The sequence below is a fragment of the Garra rufa genome, chromosome 14 (assembly GCF_049309525.1).
Source record: "Garra rufa chromosome 14, GarRuf1.0, whole genome shotgun sequence".
NCBI lineage: Eukaryota > Metazoa > Chordata > Actinopteri > Cypriniformes > Cyprinidae > Garra > Garra rufa.
The window spans coordinates 35,958,770-35,975,826 of NC_133374.1; the positions used below are offsets into that span (position 1 = coordinate 35,958,770).

Sequence of the window (17,057 nt, forward strand, 5' to 3'; positions counted from 1 at the left end):
CTGGTGTTGGTGGTTTTTGCGTCTGATCGCCGCTAGATGGCGCGTGCTGAGGCCATTGACGAGTCTGGGCGATGACGTCACAAGTCACACTGGGCGGATTCCATGGGAATGCCGGAAGAGTTGAGCGTTCTGGGTTAACGTTTAGAGGAGTGTTTATAGATGCTGTGTAAAGTTGAAATAGTCGTGATTTATTAACCGTGCAGCTGAAATGTATGCCCTTATCCTTGAGAGCGCACTGGAGGCGAGCCACAGTCCATTGCTTAATGTTACTCTCCCGTCCGGGAGACTTGCCATAAGTGCGAGGACTGCCAGCGGATGGATGTTGGCTCTGTTGGTGAGATGAGCGATCACACCGGTATCCGTGCCTGTGGGATCTATGGCGATCACGGATAATAGATCTCGTGTACGGCGGAGAGCGCGATCGAGTCGGAGTTGGAGAAACCTCAGATAATGAACTTGTGTGAGAACGCTCTCTTGTCTGGGGAATTTGAACGGCGGAACGCAGCCGATGAGAAGGTTGGCTGCGTGAGGAATGGCTGTGTGAGGATTGTTGGGAAGGTTTCCAGGGTGGAGGAGACTTATTTCCAAACAGATTGTCATCTGAGCCAGAGGGGTTGATCTGCAGCTCGTGATCCATGGTGAGTGAATCCAATGAGAAACTGAGACGAACGGTTCAGTGAAGGTTGGTTCTGCATAAATAGTTGACGGGGAACAAGTTGATTGGTTGAGGCGTGGCCTTGCTCCTGAACTTTAGTTAACTTTTAACCTCATTTATACTGTCTTGTGTTCCCATGTGTATGTGAGATACTCCTATAGAGCAACAGAGGTCATTTCCTTGTTGTGGTAGTGGTCACTGGTCTTTCTGATTTCTGTGATTTTTATGACCAACAATCAAAAGTCACTGCAATGCATTTTAGTGGAGACAGTTTTACTGTATTATAAGTCGGCATGAATTGTACTCATGATGGAGCGCTGGTGGAGCGCTCTTGGAGCGAGTGAAAACCACGACGCTCCGACTTTTCAAAAATCCGCTCCTCCCTCCATTAAAAATCACACCGCTCCACTCAACGCTCCGCTCCCACTCCGCTCCGCTCACATACTCTGCTTCGGACTTACAACTGGTACACTTGCATTGCTGGACTGAAATGGATGGCCATTCTGTGGGATGGACTGAAAATACAATTCCAAAAGTATAGCATAGGTGAGCACCTTGGGTGAAGGACAGCAACAGGCAATGTAAAAGTTTTGTTGGAAACATGAATTTGTATCTTTAATCATCCTGAAAGAACCTCCAATTCACCATTAGCCAAATACTTAGTGGACTAAGAGACCAAGGATGAAAATTATCTTGTGGGAACAGCTTTTCTCACAGGCTCTTATAGATCATGGTGTAGCTTGTCCTGTATCCATAATGGCCTTTCCAAACCAACCAACAATGTAAATTGGAATGATCAGATGTTGTGGGATGACAGCACTATAAAAGCTTGTCAGTGAAGTTCAGTGGGTTTGCAAGGAATGAGAGTGTGTGCTTATAAGAGTGCCAATAGTATAGCTAATAGGAGACAGGTGGATTGTAATCATCTTATTGTAAATTGTGTCTGGTGAGAAATAGTCAGTACTCAGGTGATGGAGACCCCTGGTGTTGAGCAAGAGGAACCACAGAGGTTTATTTTCTTTTCTTTTATTTGTATTATTTTCTTTTTTTCTTTTTGGGCCCATCACCTGTTTTAGAAAATGTTGTCTGACCTTAGTTTAACTCACAATTAAAGATAAACACAATTTAATAACACTTTTACTTACTTTTCTTGTAACACAATAATTATTCAGATAATTCATAAGATTTCTTTTATTATTTATTGCTTTTTATTTAAATACAGTAATCATTCACAATTACAGTGGAGACAGTAAGTGGACATTTGAATTTAGCAACTTAATACACAAAGGGAAATCAGGTTGATAGTAGAGACTCCAAGGCCTGTGATGGGTATTTCGGACAAAGGAGACATGAAATTGTGGAGTGTTGGGAGGGCTTTAGGAACAACGTTGGGTACCACTGGTAGACTGATGTGTTACCTTAGAAGCCTGTTACATGAGGTACCTTCATACACAAATGCTGCCTGTTAAGTCATTGCCTGTTAGGGCCTAATGGGATGCAGCCATAGAAAATGAAGAAGTAAACTAAATACAAACTAAGAGTTCTCAAAATACAGCTGAACAGAATACACATAACATATATTTATCATAAAAGCCAGCCAAAAGCAATTTATACAATGTAAATTTTCCACTTGTTGCTATTTAATCCAAAATAGATTGTGCTTTACATATATTGCAATAGCTCATCGTATTAATGTCACATTTTAATGTATTTTCTAACATCAATTAATTTATAATAGACATTCACATATTTTAAAAAGGCAAAACCTTTCCATTCTTTATAAACATATGAAATGTTTGTCTTATATCTTTTGTTCTCCATCCATAGATTATTGGGTTAAAACAACTTGGAAACAGAATGTATATTATGCTCATAAATACACGGTTGCTTGATGAAACATTACTCCTGATTCTGTAAGACATAAATGCAATCAAGGCAGAAGTCAAACTAAGTGTCATAACAATAATGTGAGTAATGCAGGTATTTATGGCCTTTAAATGAGCCTTACCAGATCTAAACACAGAGGAAAAAATCACAACATAAGAAATAGTAATGAGAATAAAATCAGTAGTTGGGATAATGAAGACAGACAGAAGTCCTACAATGTTATTAACTGATGTATCACCACATGCTAACTGAACCAATGCCATGTGCTCACATAAGCAGTGATCAATAATATTGTTACAAAATGACAGTTTTCCTGCTAAAGAGACCATGGTGACCATCAGAAATCCATTTCTGAATAATGGTAGAAAAACAAATTTGGAAAAGTTAGCAATGTCCATGTATTTATGATAATGAAGAGGTCTGCATATTGCAAAGTAACGATCCAGTGCCATCCACAAAAGTAAAGTAGATTGAAATGCTCCAACAAAATGAATGCCAAACATTTGTATTAAACAACCAGTCAGAGAAATCCCACTCCAATTAAATAAAAAGCTTAGAAGCATGCTAGGTACAAAAAATACTGGCAAGATCAAGTCTAAAACTGCCATAACACCTATTAATACATACATAGGAGAATGTAGAGACTTTTGCGATTTGATTAAATATATAAGAATAGAATTTGCTGTTAATGCCAATGAAAACATCAGAAAGAAAGGGATAAATAAAAGGGGCCTCCATTCTCCTAGGCTGTAGAAACCATTCAGTTTAAAGTCTGTGAATGAAATATTTATTGCAGCAAGATCCTTCATGCTGAATAAAATCGTTTTTGCTCACACTGTGTTTTGTTTCAAATTATGTTGCTAAAACTGAGAAATTATAGTTGATCAAGTTTCCCTTTTACCAACATAAGGATACCCTGAAATCAAATACATATACACCATGGTGACAAATATAACCATGTGGCGTGACACAAAATAATTGTTTCTGTAGCAATCAAAAAACAAAAGATAACAAATTAAGTCAGTCAGATAAGATAACACAACTTAAGTTTGAAGCTTTCATTACACTCTGACATACATCATGAGCTCTAATTATACTGTCTTGTGTTCCCATGTGTCTGTGAGAGACTCCCATAGAGCAACAGAGCTCATTTCCTTGTTGTGGTAGTGGTCACTGGTCTTTCTGATTTCTGTGATTTTTATGACCAACAATCAAAAGTCACTGCAATGCATTTTAGTGGAGACAGTTTTACTGTATTATAATTGTGTTCCTTCAATAATTCATATCATGTTTTCACCCCCCTAGCTTGTCTTATAGTAGTGAGAATATCTGCAGGCCTAATCACAAGTAGGCCTGGAAACTATGGAAAACAGCAAATACATGGACAATCGGGTTCCCTAAAAAAAAAAAAAAAAAACTCAATATCTCTTACTCATTCCTTATTAGGCTGGACTGTTTACTTGGCTAGATTCATCTCAAGGGCCTTCTATGTTTCTGTTGCTATAACTATAGTCAGGGTCAAACTTATTTTCATCTCATTAAAAAACACACCAAATAGCACTCAAGGGACACAGGTCTAAGGTCTGAGTTGACCAAGAGAGACATTTGACATTATCAAGGGCCCAATTATCTTACACAAGTTAATTAGCTTTTGTTTCTCAGGATGGTGTATTACTTAAAACGTTTTTGTCTTTGTTTACTGTCTTAATGTTCATAGAGGAATACATTAGGATTAACAGTGGTCATGTTCTGGAAAATCTTAGGGCAAAACAGAACCTTGTTATCGACATTGTGACTAACCTTGCATCATGACCCAGTTTAGTGCCTAATTTACTAAAAATGTGTTGGTACCACACTAATTGTATTAAATATTAGAATCACAGGAAGACTTCTGATACTTAATTTCACAGCACGGGACATCTCAAATACTAATAATAATAATAAAAAAAAAACACTTGTACTTGGATCGCTGAGCTCTCAGGACATCTCTGCTATTTCTAGATTGACCAAGTCTTTGTACTACCAATCACCAATAGCAGCAGCCAAAAACCCTTTTGTATACCTATAACTGCTGTTCATTCTTAATTCAGTGTGCATTTTTGTTCTCTCTTCAGCCACATCACTTTAGAACTTATAACAAAGTAATGTTGAGTTGCTTCATTGGAAGCTTATTATATTACTGTACTAAAAGCTTACTATATTATGTGAGATATGTGATTACCTACATCCGATACAGCATTAATTCCTAAGCAAAATCTAATTTTCAGAATAAAACATTATTTTGAATGTCCACTGAGGAAATATTTTCGTAAATATCTTCATCGTACTATCCTTTCATCTGGTAAGAGGATTTCCAAGTATAGCATTGCTCCAGAAATTGTCTTAATATTGGAATATGCAAGGGTCTTGTGGTTAGTATTTACCATTGGAAAAAGTGTAACAAATAACTTGAATCACATGAGGCACCTCAGCAAATCAGCCTCTGGTCTCCTTCCCTGTGTACTGCCAAAGCAGCAGTGTTAGCATTAGCCATTACACTTTTTAGGTTGCAGTCCTGCCTTCCAGTGGCTTTGCTTGTTGAGCATGTTACTTAAAAAAAAGTAATTAGTTATAGTTACTAGTTACTTCTCACAAATATTAATTGCATTAGTAATTAAATTACATCATTATAGAAGTTAGTTATTACCAGGGAAAGTAACTATTGTGTTACTATTTTAAAACAAACACACTCACACACAAAAAAAAAAAAAAAAAGTTCAAATATGTCAAATAACTTAGATGCCCCCAATATTAAATACACTATATTGCCAAAGGGACTGGGACACCCCCTTCGAATGAAAAGGTTTGACTACTTTAAGATTTGTACTCATATAAATTACTAATGTTTAAGCATGTAATGATATTCTAGGGAATTGTGTGGTTCTAATTTTATAGCAACATTTTAGACAGATACCTTTCTATTCTAACACGACAATCCCTTTGTGTATAAGGCAAGGTTCACAGAGAAATTATTGATTCAGTCAGTGTGGAAGAACTTGACTGTTCTGCATTAAACCAAGTCTGAACACCTCTGGTGATTTTAAATGCAACCTTGAGACAAAAACTCCTCACCAAACACCAATGACTTGTTCATACACTATATGTGACCCTGGACCACAAAACCAGTCTTAAGTCGCTGGGGTATATTTGTAGCAATAGCCAAAAATACATAGTATGGGTCAAAATTATTGATTTTTCTTTATGTCAAAAATCATTAGGAAATTAAGTAATGATCATGTTCCATGAAGATTTTTGTAAAATTCCTACTGTAAACCTATCAAAATGTAATTTTTGATTAGTAATATGCATTGTTAAGAACTTCATTTGGACAACTTTAAAGGTGTTTTTCTAGTATTTTGATTTTTTGCACCCTTAGATTCCAGATTTTCAAATAGATGTATCTCGGCCAAATATTGTCCAATCCTAACAAACCATACATCAATAGAAAGCTTATTTATTGAGCTTTCATATGATGTATATATCTCAGTTTTGTAAAATTTAACCTTATGACTGGTTTTGTGGTCCAGGGTCACATATGGACAAAAGTATTGGGACACCCCCTTCTTTAGAACAGAAAAGCATAATTCATTTATTTAAAAATAAAATTGTATTTCCACCTCTCTTGCACCAGTTTCTAAAATGACTGTACCGTTATATACGGTCTGTCTTTTTTTTTTTTTTTTCGGTGACCGCTTTGTAATAATAATAATAATAATAATAATAACAATAATAATAAACAGGGTGCAAGTACCTAAGTTCACAGACATGTGACTAAAACAACCTGAATCTTAGTAAATAAATGCAGACATAAGAAATTTATGTATAGAAAGCTTAAAAAATGTCTACTTTTTAATGAAGTCATGTCGACAACAAATATTCTCCTAAAAAAATAATCCTTATGATACCAAAGCAAGCTCCAGTTTTTCCCATCTAAACTCATTGTCATTTTCAAATGTTAAACATCCATGTGAGATGCTCTGACATGTAGGTAAACGCCCATATCATCTCCGTAAACAAACGTGAACATTTAACAAGTTCATCTTGGCTACTTTTCGTTTATGGAAGAAGACGCGCTGAGAGGCATAAGCCAGAATTTACCTCAGAAGAAGAACTCAATGTGATGCTCAGCTTTGCAGGTTGTATGGCTGAAAAAGAGCCTACTCGGATGAAAACCCTTCAGTACGCTCAATTGTAGTAACTACACATTTTATTGCCAGTAACGGTACTGGCTTTGTTATTCGTTTGATTACTTATGTAAAAAAGTAATGTCGTTTATTTATCACCCTGTCATTTGAAATTGTCTTACAATGTGTTATTAAAAAAGAAAAATAACTGACCTCTCTGGTTGTTGTTTACTTATTTAGTATTAAAATAGTTCACAAGGACAAGGAACTATGAACACTGTCATATGACATCATGATGAAACATATTATGTCAATTTTGGGCTAAATTAGGCCTTTCTGTGTCTTTCTCCACCAAAAGCCTATGGAATTTATTGGAATAAGTTGTACAAGGGTTTCACTCCCATTCAGCCCCTGGTGTTCCTACAAAGCAAAATCCCCGGTGTTAATTTAACACTCTCAGTGTTAATTTGTGGACTCATATATACACTGCTTCAGTGTTAACTTCAACACTGCTTCAGTGGTAACTTTAACACTGAAGCCAGTGTTAAAGTTAATGAGATAATTAGGTGATTAACAAAGCGATGATTGATCATTATTGAAGACACCTGATGTTAATAAGCAGAATCACCAAAGGAGAAAACCAACATTTTTAAGCAACCATTATAGTGGTCAATGTTTGCATTAGTTAGGCTCTTGACCCGTAAATCTTCGATATTAGGTCTTATTTGGCTGCAATAACTGGGTTATAACAGCCAGATAAGCCAAGAGCAGAAATCATCAGGAGGCATTGACTGTGCTTGACATATTATCATATAGTGACTTGAGTATTTGAGATAGGATTTCCTTACAGACTACAAGAAACTGTGAACAAAAGAGCAATCAGTTTTGGCATAATCAGACAGATGAAAAGAGTTAATTTTAATTTAGACACACAGACATGAAGAATCATTGTGAGCATCACAACAACGGTGACCATCAAAAAGCGTGTTGTAGCCAATCAGAACTCATCCATGACTCCCATCATGCATTGCGGCATGAATAAACGATGAGAGTTCAGAGTTGATCTGTTTATCTGAATATGCCTTTGTCACCATTGTTGAGATTCATGGGCTGGTTCTTGATGTCTATGTGTGCCTACATGAAACACTTTTCTAAAACAGGTTGTAAAAAAATCTTTCCAAAACAGTATAGGAAGTGCTGGATCTTCTGTGGATTGTCAAGGCTATTACAATAAGTGAAAAAAAAACTAACAGATTAGACACGGTGATTCATGTCAAACAATGAATATGTTAAAACATAATCATCACCTGATGACATGAGCTTATGTCTGGTTGTTTTAAATCAAACACAGCAACAAACAAAATCTAGTATTAAAGATCTAAGGGTCAAGAGCCCAACTAATGCAAACACTGACCACTATAATGGTTGCTTAAAAATGTTGGTTTTCTCCTTTGGGGATTCTGCTTATTAACATCAGGTGTCTTCAATAATGATCAATCATCACTTTGTTAATCACCTAATTATCTCATTAACTTTAACACTGGCTTCAGTGTTGAAGTTAACACTGAAGCAGTGTATATATGAGTCCACAAATTAACACCGGGAGTGTTAAATTAACACCGGGGATTTTGCTGTGTAGGTGACCAATAACTTTACATACTGGTTTTGGAAAAAGTCTTTAGAATGAATGTAAAATTGTATGGAGTCTTTCACACAAATGGAAAAAGGAATGTATGAAAAAAAGGTACAGAGTGTCATGATAAATAAGAAGGATTCAAGCGCGAGTAAGTTAAACAGTTTATTTGACAAACAGAAGGTTTCACAGAGATGGTCAGACGAGCTGGTGTAAACGCCGATGGTGATGCTGGTAACGCAGGTAATCAATGGGCGACCAGGAGAAGTCAGGAGCAGCCAGCCGGAACAGATGAATCCCAGGGAGCGAATCCACATGAAACAGGGTCAGGAGAAAACACAGGGAGAGAACCAGGACCGACGAAACAAACCAATGATCTGACAACATGAGACAAACAGAGCAGGCATTAAATAGCTGCGCAAACGAGCGACAGCTGGAAACAATCAGCTCGTGAGCAGCAGCGGCCACGCCCACACACACACACACACACACACACACACACACACACACACACACACACACACACACACACACACACACACACAGGGAGAGACCAACACAGCAGCAAGATGAGAGAGAGTGAACCCATGAACCGTGACAGTACCTCTCCTCCTAGGAGCGCCTCCTGGCGCTCCCAGAAGAACCTACCCGTCGATTGTAATCATCGATAAGGGAGTGGTCCAATATGTCCCTAGCAGGCACCCAACTTCTCTCCTCCGGACCGTAACCTTCCCAGTCCACCAAGTACTGGAATCCTCGTCCCCTCCGCCTCGAGTCCAGAATACGGTTGACCGAATAGGTAGGTTCCCCATCTACGAGATGCGGCGGTGGGGGAACTGGGGCAGGCGGATTAATAGGAGAATAAAAAACGGGTTTAATTTTGGAGACATGAAAAACGGGATGAATTCTCCTGTATGCAGGAGGGAGTTTGAGGCGGACTGCCACTGGGCTAATGATTTTAGTGACAGGGAACGGGCCTATGAATTTGGGAGCAAGCTTATTACAAACGGATCGGAGAGGAATGTTCTTGGAGGAAAGCCACACTTTTTGACCAACGACGTAGACGGGAGGCCTAGACCGGTGGCGATCGGCTTTGGCCTTGGTGCGTGCTCCCACCTGGAGGAGAGTCTCTCTGGCTCTCTTCCAGGTGCGACGACACCTCTGGACGAAGGCGTGGGCAGAGGGGACCGCGACTTCGGATTCCAGACTGGGAAAAAGAGGTGGCTGGTACACTCGAACGGCGACAGGCCCGTAGACGAGACTGGCAACGAGTTATGCGCGTACTCAACCCATGAGAGTTGTTGGCTCCAGAAGGAAGGATTCTGTGAAACCAAACATCGTAACACCCTCTCAAGGTCCTGGTTGGCCCGCTTAGTCTGACCGTTGCTCTGAGGATGGAAACCAGAGGACAGACTAACACTTGCCCCCAGTAGATGGCAAAATTCCTTCCAGAATTTGGAAATGAACTGGGGACCCCTGTCAGAGACCACATCCTTCGGGAGGCCATGAACGCAAAAGATGTGGTCCACGACAGCTACCGCTGTCTCCTTAGCAGAAGGTAATTTAGGTAAGGGAATAAAATGGGCCGCCTTCGAGAACCGGTCCACTACGGTCAAAACAACCGTATTGCCCTGGGAGGGCCGTAACAAAATCGAGCGCGATATGGGACCAGGGTCTCGAAGGGACCGACAGCGGTTGGAGGAACCCCTCTGGGGGTCGGTTGGAAGTCTTAGAACGAGCGCAGACCGAGCAGGCCAAAACAAAACCTCGAGTGTCACGAGCCATAGAAGGCCACCAGAATCGCTGTTTAACGAGAAATAATGTTCAACTTACTCCTGGATGACAGGCCACGTTGGAACAATGAGCCCACTTGATAACGTCGGACCGAAGCCTCTCCGGCACAAATAAACGACCCGATGGGCAACCGACCGGGGACGTTATCCCTTCTAAGGCCGTGCGTACCTTAGTCTCCACCTCCCAAGTGAGTGTAGAAACAATAAGTTTCTCCGGAATGACGCACTCGGGAGTGGATGGACGTTCCGAATGGTCAAAAACGCGTGATAAGGCGTCGGGTTTGGTGTTCTTAGAACCCGGCCGGTACGAGATCGAAAAATCAAAGCGTCCGAAAAAAAGAGCCCATCGGGCCTGCCTGGAGTTAAGGCGTTTGGCAGACCTGATGTATTCGAGGTTCTTGTGATCGGTCCAAACGATAAAAGGCACCCCCGAGCCTTCTAACCAATGGCGCCATTCCTCCAATGCTAGCTTGACTGCCAACAACTCTCTGTTACCAATATCGTAATTACGTTCAGCGGGGGACAAACGATGAGAAAAAAGACGCGCAAGGGTGCATCCTATCATCCGCGGGAGTGCGCTGGGAGAGAACTGCACCTACCCCCACCTCCGACGCGTCGATCACTACCACAAACTGACGTGTGGGATCAGGGGCAACAAGAATGGGGGCCGAAACAAAGCGGCTCTTGAGGTTGGAAAATGCTGTCTCAGCAGCATCAGACCACCTGAACGTAGTCTTGGTAGAGGTCAAAGCTGTCAGAGGAGCGGCTAGTTGGCTGAAGTTGCGAATAAAACGCCGGTAGAAATTGGCGAACCCCAAAAACCTCTGCAGGGCCTTGCAGGAATCAGGGGTTGGCCAATCTACCACAGCCTTAACCTTGTCGGGATCCATGCGCACTCCCTCGGATGAGACGATAAACCCCAGAAAGGGAACCGACTGTGCATGGAACGCGCGCTTCTCCGCCTTGACGAAAAGCCCATTCTCTAGCAGCCTTTGGAGCACCCGCCTGACGTGCTGAACATGTTCCTGGAGAGAAGAAGAAAAAATCAATATGTCGTCCAGGTAGACATACAGAAATTGGTCGACCATGTCTCTCAGCACGTCATTGACGAGTGCCTGAAAGACCGCGGGGGAGTTGGACAAGCCGAAGGGCATGACCAGATATTCAAAGTGCCCCCTGGGGGTATTAAAGGTGGTCTTCCACTCATCCCCCTCCCTGATGCGGACCAAATGGTAGGCGTTGCGAAGATCCAGTTTCGTGAAGATAGACGCTCCCTGCAAGCGTTCGAAGGCCGAAGACATCAGCGGCAAAGGGTAAGTGTTCTTTACCGTGATGTTATTCAAACCTCGATAATCAATACATGGTCGCAGAGAGCCATCTTTCTTACCCACGAAAAAGAATCCCGCCCCGGCAGGAGAGGAGGAAGGGCGGATGATCCCGGCTGCCAGAGAATCAGAAATATATTTCTCCATGGCCTCCCTTTCAGGAGCAGAAAGCGAGTATAACTTGCCCTTAGGCGGAGACGTACCTGGCAGTAAGTCGATAGCACAGTCATAGGGACGATGTGGAGGAAGAGAAGCAGCTCTGGACTTACTGAACACTTCCTTCAGGTCGAGGTACTCCCGGGGCACGTTTGACAGGTCCACCGACTCATCCTGCAACAGAGAACAAGAAACAGACGGACAAGCAGACAAGAGACATTTAGCAAAACAGGATTCGCCCCAAGAGGAAACAGAATTAAGGCCCCAATCCACGGTGGGTCGATGGTGGACGAGCCAGGGGTGCCCAAGGACTATGGGAACCAGGGGGGACTCTGCGAGCAGGAAGGCAATCTCCTCCTTGTGGTTGCCAGAGGTTATCATGGTGAGAGAGCAGGTGGTGTGAGTAATGGGAGGAAGGGTTTGACCATTAAGAGCATTAACAGAAATGACAGTCTTAAGAGGAGTGGTAGGAATGCGTAGGGAGCGTGCAAGGTTCCAGTCCATAATATTACCCTCCGCTCCAGAGTCCACGAGGGCCTGACAGTGATGGGAACTGGCCGCCCATTGAAGTCTCACCGGGAGGAGAGTGGTGGATGAGGGTTTGTCCTGGGATAATCCGCCCGACAGTAACCTCCGTCCTACTGCCGGGCTTGGTCTTTTTACTGGACAGGTGTTGAGGAAATGTCCAGCGGTACCACAGTACAAACACAGACCTCTGGATCTACGACGTTCTCTCTCCTCCCGGGAGAGCCGAGCTCTACCCACCTGCATGGGTTCAGGCTCTTGAGGTGGGCTGACCGTATTAGCGATGCTGGAACCCTGTTCCAGCCAAGCAGATCCAGCACTGAGGTGGGTCAGTTGGTCGCGTCGTTGAAGTCTAGCATCCACCCGGAGGGCCAAGGAAATCAGTCCATCGAGATCAGGAGGAAGTTCCAGCGTGAAGATCTCCCGTTGAATACGGTCAGCCAACCCATGCAGGAAGATGTCCCACTGTGCCGCCTCATTCCATTTGCACTCGGCAGCCAGCGTCCGGAACTCGATGGAATAGTCCGAAACCGAGCGATTGCCTTGCTGTAGATTGGCTAACATGCTGGCTGCCTCGCGCCCGATGACGGCCCGATCGAATACCCGTCTCATCTCTTCGGAAAGGAGCTGGAACGAGGCACAACAGGGATGTTTATTCTCCCACACCACCGTTCCCCACTGAGCCGCACGGCCCGAGAGCAGAGTCAATACCAACGCCACTTTCGATTGTTCGGATGCGAAAGTGTTGGGCTGTAACGAGAAGAACATGGAACATTTGGTCAAAAAGGCTCTGCATAAATTGGGCTCACCCGCATAGAGTTCCGGAGTCAGCAGACGAGGCTCGTGATGAGACGTGGTGTTAACCACAGCGGGCGGAGGGGAAGGCGGTGGGGGTGGCGCAGCGGGCGATCTCAGGCGTTGTAACTGATTGGTGAGCTCGGATACCTGCGCTACCAGGTCCGGTGGCCAGCATCTGTTCGTCCTGCCGATCCATACGAGCGTTATTTGAAGCAAAAATGTCCTGCAGAGTCTGGGTACTCGCTGAATCCATTAGCTGGTCAGATCGTTCTGTCATGATAAATAAGAAGGATTCAAGCGCGAGTAAGTTAAACAGTTTATTTGACAAACAGAAGGTTTCACAGAGATGGTCAGACGAGCTGGTGTAAACGCCGATGGTGATGCTGGTAACGCAGGTAATCAATGGGCGACCAGGAGAAGTCAGCAGCAGCCAGCCGGAACAGATGAATCCCAGGGAGCGAATCCACATGAAACAGGGTCAGGAGAAAACACAGGGAGAGAACCAGGACCGACGAAACAAACCAATGATCTGACAACATGAGACAAACAGAGCAGGCATTAAATAGCTGCGCAAACGAGCGACAGCTGGAAACAATCAGCTCGTGAGCAGCAGCGGCCACGCCCACACACACACACACACACACACACACACACACACACACACACACACACACAGGGAGAGACCAACAGAGCAGCAAGATGAGAGAGTGAACCCATGAACCGTGACACAGAGAGCCTTAAAATTTTTTTGGGCCTTTCCTTTTTTTTTTTTTTTTTTTACGGCTGCCAGAAAGCCAAATTTCTGTGATCTTCTGACCCCTTGTTTCTAGATGTCACCTATTTGAGGCAGTTTGAGGATGGGACAGTTATATTAGTATTTAAATAAGTAACATGGAACTCCGGACACCGTCCCAGGACATCATGATGAAACATGCACTTACCGGCCACATTAAAATCTAAAATACAAGGAAAGAAAAAAATAGGAGGGAAGAAGGAGATGGATATGAAGGTATGAGATGAACAGACTGAGATCTTTATTTTCTTACTTTTTTTTCGATCAAAATTCAATTCACTATATTTACTGAAAACATGATTTGAACAAATATTAATCATGTTGTTGTTTATTGAAAAATACAAACATTATTTAGATCCTACGCTTTTATAATTTTTATTATTTATATATAAGCCGAGAGAAATAGTAATGTATTTATGTGTAGAAATCTTTGGGTGTCTCACCCGGCCACCACAATGGCCTGTCTCTCTGTGTGTAAAGACAATAATTGTAAACTACACTTTTGAATAAATTATATTGTCTTTAATGTGCATTTATTCATTTATAATATATTTTATAGATAGCTTTCCTCCCTCAACAACATCTTCTATCATATTAAGGTCACATTTTTATATGTATTATACTTTATACTGATTCATTTATAAAAGCCATTAATTTTTCTAAAGAAAAGACCTTTCGCTTTAGAAATTTCAGAAACACATGTCTTATTTATTTTGTTCTCCATCCATAGATTATTGGGTTAAAACAACTTGGAACACATAAGTACATGACACTTATAACTATACGGATGTTGGAAGAAATGTTGTTTCTTATTCTGTATGATTGAAAGGCAATCAAGCCAGAAATCAAAGCAACTAGTACAATTAAGTGGGTGATGCAGGTATTTAAGGCCTTCATGTGAGCTTTGCCAGATTTGAAAACAGAGGTAAAAATCACAACATAGGAAATCGTAATTAGAATAAAATCTGCAGTTGGCACAAGGAAAACAGTCAAAATTCCTACAATATTATTAATGGATATATCTCCACAGGCTAACTGAACCAATGCCATGTGCTCACAAAAACAGTCATCAATAACATTTGTTGCACAAAATGACAGTCTTCCAGCCAGAGAGACAATGGCAACAATCAGAAGTCCATTTCGGATTAATGGTGCATAAACAAACTTTAGAAAGTTACAGATCTCCTTGTATTTATGATAGTAAAGAGGTTTGCATATTGCAAAATAACGATCCAGTGCCATCCAAAAAAGCAAAGTAGTTTGAAATGTTCCAACAAAATGGAGGAAAAACATTTGTATCAAACAGCCAGTTAAAGATATCCCATTCCAGTTAAACAAAAAGTTCAGAAGCATGTTAGGTACAAAAAAATATAGGCAAGAGCAAGTCTACAACACCCATTAAACCTATTAGTATACACATAGGACAATGCAGAGACTTTTGGCTTATAATTAAATATATAAGAATGGAATTTGCTGTAATAGCTAAAAAAAAAAAAAAAAAAAAACAGAAAAGAAAGGGATAAATAAAAAAGGCCTCCATTCTCCTAGGCTGTAAAGACCATCAAATTTGAAGTCTGTGAATGAGATATTTTGTGCAGAAAAATTCTTCATGCTGAAAATTCCTTTTGCACACACAGTGTTCTGTTCAAGGAAATAACATAAAAAATAAGAAAATAAATAATAGTTATGTTTTCATTTCAGCCAAGACATTGTTTATATATAAATAGCAGAAATCAAGTCAAGTCACCTTTATTTATATAGCGCTTTTAACAATACAGATTGTGTCAAAGCAACTGCACAGTATTTAAACAGAACAATAGTGTGTAAGTAACGCATTATTGTAAATAATCAATTTTCAGTTAAAGGCAGTTCATCAATGAATTCAGTGATATCATCGTCAGTTCAGTTCAAATAGTATACGATATCGCTGGAAAGTGTCCCCAACTAAGCAAGCCAGAGGCGACAGCGGCAAGGAACCAAAACTCCACAGGAGACAGAAATGGAGAAAAAACCTTGGCAGAAACCAGGCTCAGTCGGGGGACCAGTTCTCCTCTGGCCAGACGAAACCAGCAGTTTGTACCAATGTCTGATTGTAGAGAACTCATCAGGTTCCTGTGGTGTAGCGCCGATGGCCGTCTAGGTTGGCGAGGTCTTTAGTGATGATCCGTCTCTGGAGCTCATCTGGTTGACATTCAGGGCTATTGAAGTCATCTCCAGGTGGTGATCCATGATCTAAGCTGGGTGCGGACTGGATCCGGGGGACTGCAGTGACCATTTGATCTGGATACAGGCTGGGTCTGGTGGCTACGGTGACCTCGTAATAAGAATGAAACACTAATATTAGCGTAGATGCCATTCTTTTTACGATGCAACGAGTGCATCAGATGTTATGGGAGGTGTTTTCGGTTCCGGCTGACCCAATTAATGCAGCCTAACAATCCTTTAACGGATTTGAATTATAAGAATGTGTTAATGTTTAATGTGTAAGCCAGGTTAAAGAGATGTGTCTTTAATCTAAATTTAAACTGAAAGAGTGCATCTGCCTCCCGAACAGTGTTAGGTAGATTGTTCCAGAGTTTAGGCGCTAGATAAGAAAATGATCTGCCACCGGCAGTTGATTTTGGTATTCTAGGTATTATCAAATTGCCAGAATTTTGAGAACGCAGAGGACGTGAGGGACTATAATGCGATAGAAGCTTGCTCAAGTATACTGAGGAGCTAAAGAAATAACAGAACTGTTCAGTATTTAAAGTCATTTCCATTTAATATTTTTCAGAATCTGTATTTAACACATTAAGGGGGAAAATCTGGCTCATTTAGTATACCTGTAGTAAGTATATTAGCATAGAATTAGTTTACCTTAATTGTGAAGTTTCTTGCTTTATTATACTGTTATGTACGTCTGACACTTTGACTCATATGACAGGCATAAAATGAATACATACTTGGATAACAGATATTATGTGAAATCTGCCCACATCACTCATTAGTCTGTCCTCACCCCATTACACTGCTGAATAGAAACCTTCAATGTTTTTTTTTTTTTTCCTAGATAAGACGTCTCGTCTGAGTGTAATGAAAGCTTGACACATATAATTGTTTAAATACACTGTCGTGTTCCCATGAGTCTGGGTGCTACTCCAATTTAACAACAGTTGATCTCCTTTTTGCTGTATCATAGGACTTCAGTTTTTGTGGGAGTGGTGACTGTTTAAGATTTTTAATGACCAGCAATCAAAGTTATTTAATTTCTTTTACTTTATTTGAATAACTTTATTTTAACCCAGTATCTATTACTGTATTTTAACATCAAATTCTCACCAGGGCTA

At 41.2% G+C, this 17,057-nt stretch overlaps 1 protein-coding gene and 1 pseudogene across 1 annotated transcript; both read right to left on the reverse strand.

Annotated features, from left to right (window-relative positions):
* Nucleotides 1-2,406: 2,406 nt before the first annotated feature.
* LOC141284401 (olfactory receptor 52K1-like) lies at nucleotides 2,407-3,351 on the reverse strand. The gene has a single exon (XM_073817389.1). The coding sequence runs from the start codon at nucleotides 3,349-3,351 to the stop codon at nucleotides 2,407-2,409; it is 945 nt and encodes a 314-aa protein (XP_073673490.1).
* Nucleotides 3,352-14,352: 11,001 nt separating this feature from the next.
* Nucleotides 14,353-15,339, reverse strand: LOC141284402 (olfactory receptor 52K1-like; annotated as a pseudogene).
* Between the last annotated feature and the right edge of the window lie 1,718 nt (nucleotides 15,340-17,057).

Excerpts from the sequence above, each read along its gene's own strand:
- LOC141284401 (XM_073817389.1), bottom strand. The coding sequence starts at position 3,351 with ATGAAGGATCTTGCTGCAATAAATATTTCATTCACAGACTTTAAACTG.